Source organism: Ascoidea rubescens (genome assembly GCF_001661345.1).
Source record: "Ascoidea rubescens DSM 1968 unplaced genomic scaffold ASCRUscaffold_14, whole genome shotgun sequence".
In the NCBI taxonomy this organism is placed as follows: Eukaryota; Fungi; Ascomycota; class Saccharomycetes; order Ascoideales; family Ascoideaceae; genus Ascoidea; species Ascoidea rubescens.
In genome coordinates, this window is record NW_017962926.1 from 368213 (window position 1) to 382619 (window position 14407).

The 14407-nt window shown below is 30.5% G+C and overlaps 8 protein-coding genes across 8 annotated transcripts; 5 read left to right on the forward strand and 3 right to left on the reverse strand.

The window, feature by feature from the left end:
- Positions 1–24: 24 nt before the first annotated feature.
- Positions 25–1811, forward strand: RPL16B (60S ribosomal protein uL13). The gene is made up of 2 exons (XM_020193876.1): positions 25–156; positions 1119–1811. The coding sequence occupies exons 1-2, from the start codon at positions 123–125 to the stop codon at positions 1685–1687; spliced, it is 603 nt and encodes a 200-aa protein (XP_020045389.1). The 5' UTR covers positions 25–122; the 3' UTR covers positions 1688–1811.
- A 190-nt stretch (positions 1812–2001) lies between these two features.
- On the reverse strand, positions 2002–3600 carry MSK1 (lysine--tRNA ligase MSK1; the record flags this gene model as incomplete). Its single annotated transcript, XM_020194720.1, has 1 exon — positions 2002–3600. The coding sequence occupies one exon, from the start codon at positions 3598–3600 to the stop codon at positions 2002–2004; it is 1599 nt and encodes a 532-aa protein (XP_020045390.1).
- A 350-nt stretch (positions 3601–3950) lies between these two features.
- RSE1 (U2 snRNP complex subunit RSE1) lies at positions 3951–7754 on the forward strand (the record flags this gene model as incomplete). Its single annotated transcript, XM_020190855.1, has 3 exons — positions 3951–6003; positions 6073–6576; positions 6646–7754. The coding sequence occupies 3 exons, from the start codon at positions 3951–3953 to the stop codon at positions 7752–7754; spliced, it is 3666 nt and encodes a 1221-aa protein (XP_020045391.1).
- An 80-nt stretch (positions 7755–7834) lies between these two features.
- On the forward strand, positions 7835–8180 carry ASCRUDRAFT_116103 (uncharacterized protein). Its single transcript, XM_020188834.1, has one exon. The coding sequence runs from the start codon at positions 7916–7918 to the stop codon at positions 8108–8110; it is 195 nt and encodes a 64-aa protein (XP_020045392.1). The 5' UTR covers positions 7835–7915; the 3' UTR covers positions 8111–8180.
- A 403-nt stretch (positions 8181–8583) lies between these two features.
- ASCRUDRAFT_116153 (uncharacterized protein) lies at positions 8584–9446 on the forward strand. The gene has a single exon (XM_020188835.1). It carries the CDS (start codon positions 8692–8694, stop codon positions 9133–9135), a length of 444 nt encoding a protein of 147 aa, XP_020045393.1. The 5' UTR covers positions 8584–8691; the 3' UTR covers positions 9136–9446.
- Positions 9447–9632: 186 nt separating this feature from the next.
- ASCRUDRAFT_9831 (acetate uptake transporter family protein) lies at positions 9633–10385 on the forward strand (the record flags this gene model as incomplete). Its single annotated transcript, XM_020195258.1, has 1 exon — positions 9633–10385. The coding sequence occupies one exon, from the start codon at positions 9633–9635 to the stop codon at positions 10383–10385; it is 753 nt and encodes a 250-aa protein (XP_020045394.1).
- Positions 10386–11341: 956 nt separating this feature from the next.
- ASCRUDRAFT_157990 (uncharacterized protein) lies at positions 11342–12003 on the reverse strand. The gene has a single exon (XM_020189378.1). It carries the CDS (start codon positions 11640–11642, stop codon positions 11385–11387), a length of 258 nt encoding a protein of 85 aa, XP_020045395.1. The 5' UTR covers positions 11643–12003; the 3' UTR covers positions 11342–11384.
- A 1433-nt stretch (positions 12004–13436) lies between these two features.
- On the reverse strand, positions 13437–13613 carry ASCRUDRAFT_82407 (uncharacterized protein; the record flags this gene model as incomplete). Its single annotated transcript, XM_020194721.1, has 1 exon — positions 13437–13613. One exon carries the CDS (start codon positions 13611–13613, stop codon positions 13437–13439), a length of 177 nt encoding a protein of 58 aa, XP_020045396.1.
- Between the last annotated feature and the right edge of the window lie 794 nt (positions 13614–14407).

A 14407-nucleotide genomic window follows, 5' to 3' on the forward strand; every position in this document is an offset into this window, starting at 1 on the left:
TTTTTGTCTATTTTTCAGTCTATTATTTTTTTTGAATCGCTTTTTCATCTTAACTATTATCAAGAGTTTCTGGTATCTAACTTAACCAAAGATAAACCACCAAAGAAGAAGAATATAATAAAATGAGCACTTTCGAACCAGTTATTGTTATTGATGGTAAGTCTTATTCTAATTCTCCATTCTATTTTTTACCTTTCATTCCTCCTCATTTCTTATATTTTTAATAATAATGGACTATTTTAAAATCTTTTAAATAATCTCCTCCAATAATGATTTTCGTTAAAAATATCAATTAAATTCTTTCTCACTTATCATATTCAATTCTAATATTTGTAATTAAGTGATTAAGAAAATCATATTTCTTTTAGTCAATTTGAACCCAAAAAAAAAAAAAAAAATATAAAACATAATCGGAATTAATAGGTAGAAAACAATTGCAAAAAAATACACAAATTTCAATATTAAATAAAGAGAAAATAAAAATGAATGATGCAACAAATTAATATTAAAATATTTATTATCCAGTTATCCAAAAATAAAAAAAAATAAAATTCATTAATATATCCTCATATTCTTTAATTTTCAAATTGTAAAATAATTCAATCTTTTGTATTTTTTTACAATTATTAAATATCCAATCTTCAAATCGACAAGATAAAGTAATCGAAAACAACCAAATGCATATATGTAAAAGGAATCATTCAGAAAAAGTGATTTACTCTTATTATGATTTACTTTTTTTTTTCTACTTTTTTTTCTCACCTCATAATTTTATTAATAACCATCATCATAACTATAATTATAGTTACATTCATAATTATAATTTTTATCAATTTTGGTTTTCATATAATTAGCCACATAGCTCAATCATGATCATTATTAATAATATGGGTTGAATTTTTTTGATTATTTTTAACGAAATTTGGTAATATTCTCAATTTGGTTTTAAAATAGTTCTTATTGTTAAAATTCTTAAATTCTTAAATTCTTAAATTCTTGAAATAAAATTTTGTTAAAATATAACTTTTAAAATCCCTTTCAATTGTTTATAATAAAATGAACTCAATCACATCAAATCAAACTAAAACGTTCAAATTACTAATTCTTTATTTTAATAGGTAAGGGTCACCTTTTAGGTCGTCTTGCTTCCATTGTTGCTAAACAATTATTAAATGGTCAACAAATTGTTGTTGTTCGTTGTGAAGCTTTAAACATCTCTGGTGAATTCTTCAGAAATAAACTTAAATACTATGATTATTTAAGAAAGGGTACTAGATTCAATAAAACTCGTGGTCCTTTCCATTTCAGGGCTCCCTCAAGAATCTTCTACAAAGCTATTCGTGGTATGGTTGAACACAAAACTGCTAGGGGTAAAGCTGCTTTACAAAGATTAAAGGTCTTTGAAGGTGTTCCACCTCCATACGACAAAAAAAAGAGAGTCGTTGTCCCACAAGCTTTAAGAGTCTTAAGATTAAAACCTGGTAGAAAATATACAACTGTTGGTAAATTAAGTTCTGAAGTTGGTTGGAAATATGAAGATGTTGTTTCTCGTCTTGAAGAAAAGAGAAAAGTTAGATCTGCTGAATATTACGCTAAAAAGAAAGCCTTTGGTAAAAAAGTCATTGCTGCAAAAGCTTCATCTGCTGAATCTACTGCTGCCAAAAAATTAGCTGCTCTTGGTTATTAATTTTATTATATATTTCTAAATTTTGTTTCATTTCAATAATTTAATTATTTAATATCAATAACTAAACCTAATTTAAATCAAATTAAAAACTATTTAATTTCTATTTGTGCTATATTACACTTGGAAATTTGTACATTTTATTATAATGAATTTCTTTAAAGTAGTAAAGTTGACAATTGCTTTTGTAGAATATTATATAAACTCTTTCTATAAACAAATATGGTTCGAAAAGAACAAAAGGAATAATAAAAAAAAGGTTATTTACACAGGTTCATATCTATTGAGATATCTTTAAAGTTTAGTATTCTACAATTTTATTGTTTAATTACATCAGTTAATTTTCCGAAACTCAAAACATCATCAATATTGTTACTATTAGTCAATAGCATTGTTAATCTGTCGATTCCAATACCCCATCCACCTGTTGGGGGCATACCGTATTCCATCGTTTTAACATATTTGTAATCTGGAACTAATGATTCATTATCATTGAATTCTTCTTTCAATTTTAATTGAATTTTAAAATTGTCATCTTGTTTAAATGGATTATTTTCTTCTTCATATGCGTTTATTAATTCTTTTCCTTTCATAAATAATTCAAACCTTAATGAAATTTCGTAATTACGATTCCGAGAATATTGTTTAAGTGTAGATTTTGCTAATGGAGATAGTATAGCTGGATGATTATAAATAAAAGTTGGATCTTCACATAATGGTTCAACGTATAGTGAACATAATTCATTAAGCAAATTTTGAGCGGATTGTAAAATTGGTGGTTCAATATTTAGTTGTGAAAAATAATTTAATAGATCCTTCACATTTGATAAATCAAGTGGCAATTGAATCTTTGTTTGTTTTTCAATTGTCTCAATAAAATCAAGTCTTTTAAATGGATTTTGAAAATAAGTAGAAATTTCACTCAAATAATTATCTAATTTTGTATTTTGTAAAACATCTTTATTATAATCAACAAAATTCTTCAAGATGAAATTTAGCATATCTTCAGAGATCTTCATTAAATCCTCTAAATTAATAAAAGTCTGATAAAATTCACAAGTGGTAAATTCAATATTATGTGTAGGATCAAGACCTTCATTTCTAAAAACTTTACCGATTTCAAAAATTTTATCAAATCCACCAATTATCAATTTTTTTAACCATAACTCAGGCGCAACTCTTAATTGAAGTTCAGTATCTTTAATTTTTTTAGCGTTAGTTAAAAATGGATTAGCATTTGCACCCTTCGATGAATGAGCGATTATTGGTGTTTCAACCTCTATGAAGCCTTTATTCGTCAAAAAATTTCTTAAGTTGTTTATTATATAACTTTTGGATAAAATTATATCCTTGGAATGTCGATCAATTAAATAATTGGCAATTCTATTGCCTTTTCTATTTTCCTCATTCAAGGCAGGTGGCACTGGTTGCAATGCAGGCGAAGCTAGAGAAATAGGTTTGATCAATCTAATGGATAATTCACCTGCTTTAGTTCTCATTGGAAAACCAATAACAGAAATGGCATCACCTCTCTTGAAATGGTTATGCAAATTGAAAAGCTCTTCCTTTGATATGCCAATCTGTGAATTGGAAACAATAACTTGCAAACGGCAGTAATCTTGAACCAAATCAACAAAGATTATGCTTTTTCCTGCTTTTCTTATAGAAAATATTTTTCCCTCGATGATGTATATATTGCTTTTCACCTCTTCACTCAAGGTCCCAAAATCAAAACTGGAATATTTGTTGATGAAATCGGGAATTCTCATTATCTGAGCCCGATTCTCATTCCCAGTTAAACTGAACCGTATTTTGTCTATCATTGGATAGTACTGTGCTGGATTAGCAGAAACTGTCTCCTTCTTCTGTTGGTAATGTTCATTATCTGCTGCGATATCCTGTTTCTCATTGTGCATCTTCTTTCTCTGCTGAGAATTGACTTCTGACGATCTATGTGCTCTGAGGATTGTGGGCAAACATGTCCTGTTTAGTGCTCGAGGCAACAACAAGGAAGCAGAACAAGCTTTGTTCCAATTCACAGGCTTCATCATCAACAGCTTTGTGCTAGGCTCCTTCATCTCTTTCTCCAGATTCGTCTTGGTTGGGTTCAAAAATATTTTGTCGGAACTCTTGCAAATCATGTGGTACAGTCGGAACTCGCTTTTTATTTTGATTCTGCTTCAAAATCAAGATGGGAATTTGGAGCTGGGCCTGAAGAAACTGAAAAACCGATCTTGAGGAAGTAAGTATTTTTGGCTGGGGGGCAATGGCATCTGTGGTAAGCGATAACGAGAGTGACGACGATAATAATACAAGTTTAACAAGTTCTAATAGTTTATTTCTTTATAATTTAACGCTACAAGAACCATCTGCTTCGATTAAATCTGTGCATGGGCATTTTCTAGGTAAAAAAACAGAGGAAATTGTTATTACAACCTCAACTTATTTGCGACTTTACAAACCTGATCCTTCGACTGGAAAATTGATCAAATTATTCTCGCAGAATGTTTTCAGTATAATTCGTTCGGTTATTTCCTTTAGAATCACTGGCAATGCATCCAAAGATTATTTGGCAATCACTTCAGATTCTGGAAATTTTTCAATATTGCAGTTGGATGATTCTGGTAAAAACTTGAAGTTTGTTTCTTTATTCAACGAGCCGTATCAAAAGACTGGTATCAGAAGATTATCCCCAGGTTTTGTAATTGACTCAGATTCTAAAGGAAGAGCTATAATGTTGTCTTCAGTTGAAAAAAATAATTTGTTATATGTGCTCAATAGAGACCATGAGACCAATAAGTTGACTATAAGTTCTCCCTTGGAGGCTAATCGCTCCATGATTCTAACATTTACAATGTGTGGGTTGGATGTTGGCTACGATAATCCAATATTTGTTTCAATTGAGGTAGATTATGGCAATATCAATAACGAAAAACGAAAACAATTGACTTTTTATGAATTAGATCTTGGCTTAAATCATGTTATCAAAAAATCAACTTCTTTAATAGATGAATCATCCAATTTTTTAATTCATGTTCCTGGTGGAAACGATGGTCCAAGTGGTGTTCTAGTTGGCTGCAAAAATTTCATTCAATATCGGAATTTTTCAAATAAAAACTCAAAAATATTAACTCTACCAATTCCAAGAAGAATCGTTGATTATGAAGACAATTATATTATCACTGGCGTTGTTCACTCAATAAAAAATAGTTTTTTTTTCTTACTTCAATCAAATTTGGGAGATTTGTTTAAAGTAATTATAAACTATTCAAAAAGTTTACAAGTTCAGTCAATGAACATTAAATATTTTGATACAGTTCCTATTGCAACTTCATTAATTATTTTAAAATCTGGGTTTTTGTTTGTTGATTCAGAGAATTCAGATAAACTATTTTATCAATTTGAAAAATTAGGAGATGATGATAATGAAAAAGTTTTCAATTCCCATGACTATTTTAATACTAGTGAAGAGATTGATAATTTAGAAGAAATATCTTTCAAAACAAAACCTTTAGATAATTTAATTTTAGTCGATATAATAAATTCAATAAATCCTGTTATTAATTCACAACTGATTTCTTCAACAGCTTCTAATTTAACCGAATTACCCAAGATTCTTTCATTATGTGGAACTAACTCAAGATCTTCATTAAAACTACTTGAAAATTCATTAACGACTAGTGAATTGGTTGATTCGGAATTACCACAAAATGCTGTATCAATTTGGACAACAAAATTATCTTCAAAGGATGAATATGACAAATATTTAATTTTATCATTTATTGAAACCACACTAGTGTTAACAATCGGTGAAAATGTTGAAGAAGTCTCCAATTCAGGATTTGTATTGGATTCGCCTACTATTTCAGTTCAACAGTTGGGTTTAAATTCATTGATTCAAATTCATACCAATGGTATTCGACATTTGTCGTATCTGAACATGGATGATGAAAGTCAAGAAACTGAGCCCAAAATTGTAGAATGGTTTCCTCCAGCTGGCATTAAAATTACATCAGCAGCATCAACAAACTATCAAGTGGCTATTGGTTTATCTAATAGAGATTTAGTTTATTTTGAGATTGATGATGACGAACAATTGATTGAATACTCAGAGAGAAAAGAAATGCCTGGACAAATAATATCATTATCATTGGGAGATATACCCGAGGGAAAGTTACGATCACCATTTTTAGCAGTTGGATGCAATGATCAAACAATAAGAATTTTATCAGTTGATCCATCTAGTACATTGGAGTTATTATCGGTTCAAGCTCTAAGTAGCAATGCTTCGTCATTGATTATTATGTCGATGTCGGGGAGTTTTTCATCGGAGATATCAAACAAATCATCCTCATCCTCATCATCACCATCATTAGTGAAAATTCGAGATAATACATTATATGTTCATGTTGGAATGGCAAATGGTATATATGTGAAGACTATACTCGATCCAATAACCGGACAATTATCAGACACATCAATACGATATTTAGGGCCTAAAGGTATCAAATTATCTAAATTGAAAGTTGATGGGAAGGAGTGTATTTTAGCAATGTCAATAAAGACGTATATTGGATTTATGGTGAAAAATAATTTCAAGATAATTCCAATTAATTATAAATTCAATTTGGACCATGGGTCTAGTTTTGTTAGTGAAGAGTGTCCAAGTAATGGAATAGTTGGGATATTTGAGAATAATCTTATGATTTTTACTATTGAGAGATTAAGCGATGAATTTAATATTGAAAGCATTCCATTAATGTATACGCCGACTAGGTTTACAAATTTCAAAAAAGAGCCAAATGTTTTTTATATTATTGAAAGTGATAAAAATGTTAGAGGCTTTGAAAGGAAATTAATCGGGGAAAAAGAAAACAAAGGCAAACCGGATAGTGATAATGGTAGTGGTAATGGCAATGGCAATGGTAATGGTAATATTATTGAGGTGGAGGATATATCAGAAGAGAATGAGTATGAACAATTTGGATATGATAGAGAGAATGATAATAATGTGTCTTGTTTACAAGCTATAAATATAAATTCAAAAGAGTTAGTACAGCATTTTGAATTTTTAAATAACGAAACTTGTTTAAGTTTAAGTACGTGTTATTTCAAGGAGAAAGATATGAGTTGTTTGATAGTGGGAACAAAAAGTATTTCAAAAAGTGGGACAAGCAAGTACTATTTAAAGACATTCCAAGAAATTGGAAATAACAAAATAAAGTATTTACATGATACGAAAATTGACGGGGAAGCAGTGGCATTAATTGAGTTTGATGGGAGATTGTTAGTTGGAGTCGATAATTTTTTGAGGATATATGAGATTGGGAAAAAGCAGTTGTTGAAAAAGGGAGAATGTCAATTAAATTGCAATAGGATTATCAAGATATTAACACAAGGGTACAGGATTTATGTTGGGGATATTCGAGATTCGATAATATTTGTTAGCTATAAGAAGAAGAATAATTTGTTTATTCCGTTTGCAGAGGATATAGTAAAGAGGCATACAAGCAGTTTTAGCATAATAGATTATGATACAGTTATTGGAGGCGATAGATTTGGGAATTTTTGGGTATTGAGATGTCCCAGGAAAATTTCGAAGATGTCAGATGAGGATTTAGATGGCAATTATTTGATGTATCAGGACAGTTATCTTGGAGGGACACCATATCGGTTGGAGTTGGTGTGTCATTTTTTCATTGAGGATATACCTATTTCATTTGACAAAAAGTCGTTGAATATCAGTGGGTTAAATGAGTCTATAATTTATACTGGGTTAGAAGGTACAGTTGGAGTTTTGATACCCATATTGGTTAAGAGCGAGTTGATATTTTTTGAGAAATTGATTAAATTGATTAAAAAAATGAAAGAGGTATCAGTTTTGGGTAGAAATCATTTAAAGTATCGAAGTTATTATGTTCCAATGCGAAACGTTGTTGATGGGGATTTATGTGAGACTTATTTGAATTTAACAGAAGACGAAAAGAGAAAAATAGGGATTGAGATGGATTACACAGTTCGAGAAATTGAAGGGAAAATTGCATCAATTCGATCAAAATTTGGATTTTGAAGTAAAATTCATCAGTTGTATATAAGTCAAAAGTTGATAAATTGATAAATTGATAAATTCGTAAATTGAAAAGATATTTAAAAAAAACAAAAAAATACAAATAAGTAATTAAATAAGTAAATGTATAGTAAAATGATTGGAGATTTTAATGAGTAATAGCTATGAATATGATACGGTTTGTTTTCAGATTCTACATATCACAGATTCTATTTTTTATGATCTTGGTTAAGACCCTTGGGTATCTGTTGAAAAAACCAATAATCCCCTGGTGTTCAGGTAAAAAGCCAAAACTACAAAAAAAAGAGCAAATCATAACAAAGAGGATTATCAGATATGATAGAAAGGAAGAGAGGTAGAATAAAAAAAATATAAAACATTATAAAAAAAATGGAGATGTCAACGATAAAGAAGGAGAGTAGAAAAAGCAGAAAATAACTCCAGTTTTCCATTCATTTTCTCTTCTCAGCTTCCATCTCCCTCTAAATTCTAAATTGGATTAGGCGAAAAAAGGCCCAAAAGGTCTTATCCTCATCTGCAGCTTCTGCAGCTTTGCGAATGGAGTAACTATTACGAGCCGCACCAGCACTGTGGGTGCAATAGTCACAGAACCAGAGCGGCGGGTGCACTAGACTGGGGCAGCTGTGGGTGCGCGTTGAATAGCATGTACCCCAGAAACCCGCATTGGGCGCCCAATAGGACTTTTGTGGGTCTTCTGAGGGATTTATGTGGGTTCTCGGTGGTGAGTAGAAGCGTGGGCGGGTCTGGACGCTTGCAGCAGCGGGTCTGGGCTCGCGCACGTAGGTGAAGCCCGCGAAAAAGCCGTTGCAATTGTGCTTTGTTCGCGGGCCCTGGTGGTTTTCAGAAAGCGGGACCCCTGGAGTTCCAGCAGGCTTCGGATATATCCAGCTCACAACCAAGCCCGCTGTTTTGCGCCCACATGGACGTGTGTGCACATGGAGCGTTGATGGGTATGAGTCCAGCCCTGAGAAAACAGGACGCCGACGGGTGCAGCAGCAGCGGAAGTGAGGTGAAAACGCGAAAAAAGCGAGGGTTCCTCATAGGGTTCTGGGGGCTAAGCATTTACGAGCGGACGAAAAGACATCGACCCCTCCATGGTACTCCTCGCAGAACGCAGAGCACGGGATTTACCCCAGCTTCATTGGCCTGCAGATTGTTCCTTTGGTGCTTTTTCATTTTGCTCGATGTTCCACTTTTTTTGTTGAAAGTCCTAAAATTCCACTTGCAGGTGATTCAAAGTTGGAGCGCAGGGAATTTCACTTTGCACTGCTCTTTGGCAAAAGTCTTGTTAAGTGTCTTATTAAGTGCATGGAATATGCCAAACGAACGAGGTTTCAAGCACAAGCACAACAAGAAATGCTAGCCATGATGATTATTTCTTTATCAAACACATTAAATTCCTAATGCAAAGAGCATAATCACTCCGCTCTAGTACCCTCTTTTTTTCTCTTTTTTTCCCTTTCTTTCAGATGCTGCCCTTGCTTTTTGAGCTCTTCTTTCTTTGGTGCACACTCGAAAAAATACCACTTTTCATTTTCGGTTAGAATCTTTTTGTTCAGAAACCTAAACCTAGTTTTGGTCCTTTTGTTTCCTTATATATCTTCATCGTCTTATAAATATATCTTCGTTTCTCGATTGTTTTCACCCATCTCTTCTTCTTTTTTATTATTCTCTAATCTCTCAACAACAACTTATAAATTCTTCAATTTATACTAATATTCAATCTCAAAAAAATACAGTATCTATTTTTTTTAATTTCCGGTTTTTAGAAATATCCAATACCTTTATTCTTTCTTAGATAACAGCTTTTTAGATTTCCTATACCTATATCCAACCTTTTCATTAATGTCTAACTCAAAAATGTCTTCTGAACACTACGACTACGAAAACGACCCACACCATCCAGTTACCACTTCTGGTCCAAACAACGAGTATATCCACATTGGTAACACCAAAGTCAGAAAAGATGAACTATTAAGTGCCTTTGGTGGTGCTTTATACACTGGTGTTCACGCTGCTCCAACCCACAAATTCGCCAATCCTGGTCCATTAGGTCTCTCTGCTTTTGCTTTAACTACTTTTGTTTTATCCATGTTCAATGCTAGAGCCATGGGCGTCACAAACAACAAAGTCGTTGTCGGTTTAGCCTTTTTCTACGGTGGTTTTATCCAATTATTAGCTGGTATGTGGGAAATTGCCATTGAAAACACCTTCGGTGGTACTGCTTTATCCTCCTATGGTGGTTTCTGGATGGCCTGGGCTGCTATTCAAACTCCTGCTTTTGGTATCGCTTCCTCTTATGATGACAAAGTCGAATTTTACAACGCTATTGGTTTCTTCTTATTGGGCTGGACTATTTTCAGTGCCATGCTAACTCTTTGCACCCTCAAATCAACCGTCGCCTTCTCTGGTATGTTTGCTCTTTTAACTGTCACCTTCGTTCTCTTAACTATTGGTGATTTCACTCGTAACACAGACTTTACCAGAGCTGGTGGTATTTTGGGTGTTATTGTTGCTTTCATGGCCTGGTACAACGCCTTTGCTGGTATTGCAACTCCACAAAACTCTTATATCACCGTTAAACCTTTCTATTTACCAGGCGGTAAAGCTTAGAGAATATATCCTTCTCCACAAAAAAAAAAAATTATTCTGCTTTTTTGCTTTTTTATTTTTTTTTAAAACTTCATCTTAAAAATTCAATACAAAATTAAAAAAAAAATATTCTTCTAATAATATCTTATGACTTATGCTTACACTTTTGTTTTGTTTTGTTACCCTTTTTTTTACCCCTTCATTTTTAATTCATTTTTTATTTTAATTCATCTTCTCAATATTAATTAGATTTTAATTTAAACATTTCATACATCTAACTATTAACTATTAGCTGTAGAAATCCATTTCAATCAAAAAAATCCTGTCAATTCAATATTAATTAATTTAATATTCGTTTAATATTCATTCAATATTCACTTAATAATTTCTGATCACAACCATATACAATTTATATAATTGTCCTAATTTTGTATTCATCTCATCGAATAATATCAACTTTTCTCTATTTTTTTTCCACATTTTATCAATTTTTATCAAAACTTTTCAAAATTTCCAATTTTTCTAAATCTTATTTCCCAATTTATCCTCTTTCTTTCTCCAACAGTATTCCGTATTCCGTATTCCGTATTTCAAATCTATTCACCAACACCATACACATTCAATCTTTCTTTAAATTAACCCATACTTGCTGGATGATTTTTCTCAAGCAACGTAATGTCTAAATTTTATAGGAATTTTTGACTCTCCAATTGTAGATATTTTCACATTTGGAATCTCTTCTTTCAATTTATAAAACTCTTTCTTGCACATATGTACCCACCTTGTATTTTAATTTCTTTCAACTTGGACAACTCCAAAAAATCTTTTACATTACTATTTGTCATGTTTGTACTTATCTCACCTAAACTCAATCAATTCAAATTACTCCTATTCAAGTACTCCATTAAATCCTTCCAAGGGTTTCAACATTAACCTCAACTCTATTCTCTGTTTTTCTTCACCAACTAAACTCCCCTTTGTTTTCATCATTTTTTTGAATATTGGATGGATTTTAGACCTTTATGAATGTTTTGTAGAACATTCTGAATCATCTTCATTCTTTGCAACATAATTATCTACTAAATTGATATATGAACAATTGTTCAACTCCTTGATATGAAATAATTTTTCTATACGATTATGCGACAAGCTCAAATAGTTTAAGTTTTTCAAACTTTTCAACCTTTTCATCTGCGTCATTTTGTTACCAAATAAATCCATTATTCCTAATTTATCTGAGCATCTTCCACTGTTCATTATTTTAATATCACTAATCATATTACTACATAAACTAATATTCCTCAGATTAACCAAGAATCTAATATTTTCAACCACTGTTATTTTATTCCATGAAACATCTAAAACTGAAACATTCACTAAATCTTCCAAGTTTTCAATCTTTTTAATCCTTTCAATCTTATTATATGATGAATCTGGCTCTTAAACTCTTTAATTGATCCAAAATTTTAATCTTTGCTATTTGATTAAAAGACAAATCAATTCTAATTAAATTTAACAATTTACTGGAGAAACCTTCCAATGTTGTTATACGGTGGTTTTGTAAAATTAGCTTTTCTAAACTAACAAAATTATAAAAATAGTCATCAATATTTTCAATGAAAATTTCCAATAAATCTAAAACTTTTAAATTTCATAATGCACTTAAATTTTTGAAACATTTGATCGAATTATATGCCATATAGAGACGCTTTAATTTTCTAAACCTGAATACATTATTAATCTTTGAAATAAGATTCCTATACAAAATTAGTTTGACCAAATTTTCACAACCATTCAAATTATCAAGTGTTGTTATTTGGTTCTTAAATAATTTCAATGTAACCAAAATAACTTGGAAAGAAAAAATTTTTAATAATTGTAATTTCATTATCGAATAAATCCAAATATTTTATCCTGTCAGGGAAATCGATATTTTTCAAATTGGAATAATAATTTTCTGCCAATTTGAGATGTTTTAAATTTATAAGTTTTAACACACCATACCGAATTTTGGAAAGTTTCACTTCTTTCAGTTCTAACCTAGTTAAATTAATTAAATTATAGTAAAAACATTCATCTGAAATGAGTGATTGAGGGCAAATTTTCAAAATTTTTGAGTAACTGCATTGTTTCTAACTTTGGAACAACTGTTCGAAACTAAAACTGTAGCACGTCTCATCACCAAAGTTAAATATTTTTAAATATAAATCCCAAAGCAAAGCATCGCTAATAATGATTTTAACATTAGCTTGGCTCAGTTTTGGAAATACATTTTCATGATAAAGCAAGACATCCTCTAGACTTGATTGCAGAAGAGAATCATTTAATGCCAATAAGTACTTGATATTCTTCAAGTCTTTCTGATAATAAAGATATTTGGGTTAATCGAATTTGGCATAGATATTGTACAAGCACTATGAAATGTTGTAATATAAATTTGGTTTATTGATATTTTGGGTAAAAGATCTGCTATCAAAAATAATAAAGTACTACTGAAAGAACTACTTCTCATTCCCAGAAGTGTTCTGTTTATTTTAATTGGTTAATGTCTCACTGCATCATTTCCATCATATGCACATTTGCATGTGTCTAGTGATGCATGCAAAAAGCTTATATGTGGAGCAATGGGACTGAGTATATTAATGTTAACTCGTTGTTTATGTTTGGATATTTCAGTTTATTGCATCACAAGTCAAGATGAAATAGTTTTAATTCTTTGGATCCAAATCTTATTGAAAAGTTTTTAAGACAATTATTTGAAACAAATAACTGTTAAAGACTAGATGGAATGAACGTGTTCTTTAAGCTTGTTATTCCATTATCATTCAAATCAAGATATTCCAAATGATGGCTCTTATCGTTAAGCTGTATGGAAAAGCTCTCCAACTCGTTTCCATTTAAAACTCCATATATAACACTCTTAAGAATTAAAAAATGTTTCATGCTTGCCAACCTATGATGTTCCATCTGGGGTATTTTAATTGGCTAATTTAATATATATCTTCAAAGAAAACTTTTCAATCTTATATGAAAAACCAAATTTTATAACATTTTCTGGAAGATGAATGCTTTCTAAATCTTTAAATACATTATAAGGAGCAATAATTGTTGCCAATTTTTTAAACTTTCATTTTTTTCAAAAAAATAGCTGTCTAAATTGTTATTACTTTCATTTAATATCTCAAGATTCTCTAATGCATCAAAATCATCAAAATTGTTTGGTAATCTTTGAGTTTCAATATCGCACATGTCTAAAAAAAAGCCAAAAATTTTAATGAAGTTAAACTGCCAATATCTTTAATTTTATTTCCTGCAGTATTTAAATGTCAAAGTTTGCTCAACTCGGAACATTCATTTAAATTTAAATTCAATTTTTTCACCGTTTGTTAATTCTATTATATTATTTGTTTGAAATATAATTCTAATACTCCAGCTAATTCACTAATAACATATTAGTAAATGGCTGCAAACTATAATCCAGTTTCAATTTTTGTAAATTTTTTAACTGTAATAAGGGTTCAACTTTAACAATAATATCATTAGCCAACTTTAAACTAACTAATTCAAATTCTTCTTTTATATTTTCAATACCACTTATTTTATTACTGTATATATTTTTTAGTGAGTCTCACTTCAAATGTTACACTTTTCCATTTTCAGGCAAAAACAAGGCACGTGATTTTAATAACCTAAAAAAAAATTTGTATCATTTTTCGATATTGATAAATTTTTTTCTTTTCGAATTAGATGTTTCTTTGGTAATGTTTTCACTATCATAAACCAATTTTCTTTCCTTCAAATTCACTTTTAATTGTATGTATTCAATAGACTATCCTTTTATTATTGTGTTTTATTATGATGAGTAAATTTCTGCGTTATCGATTTGATATAGCTCAACTTTTTTCGAGTTGAGATTAGGAAACCACTTTAACAAGCTCCTGATATTTAATTAAAAAAAGCAAACAAACAAACATTATTATTATTATTATTATTATTATTATTATTTAATTTAATTTAATTTAATTATTACAAAAGATTGAATA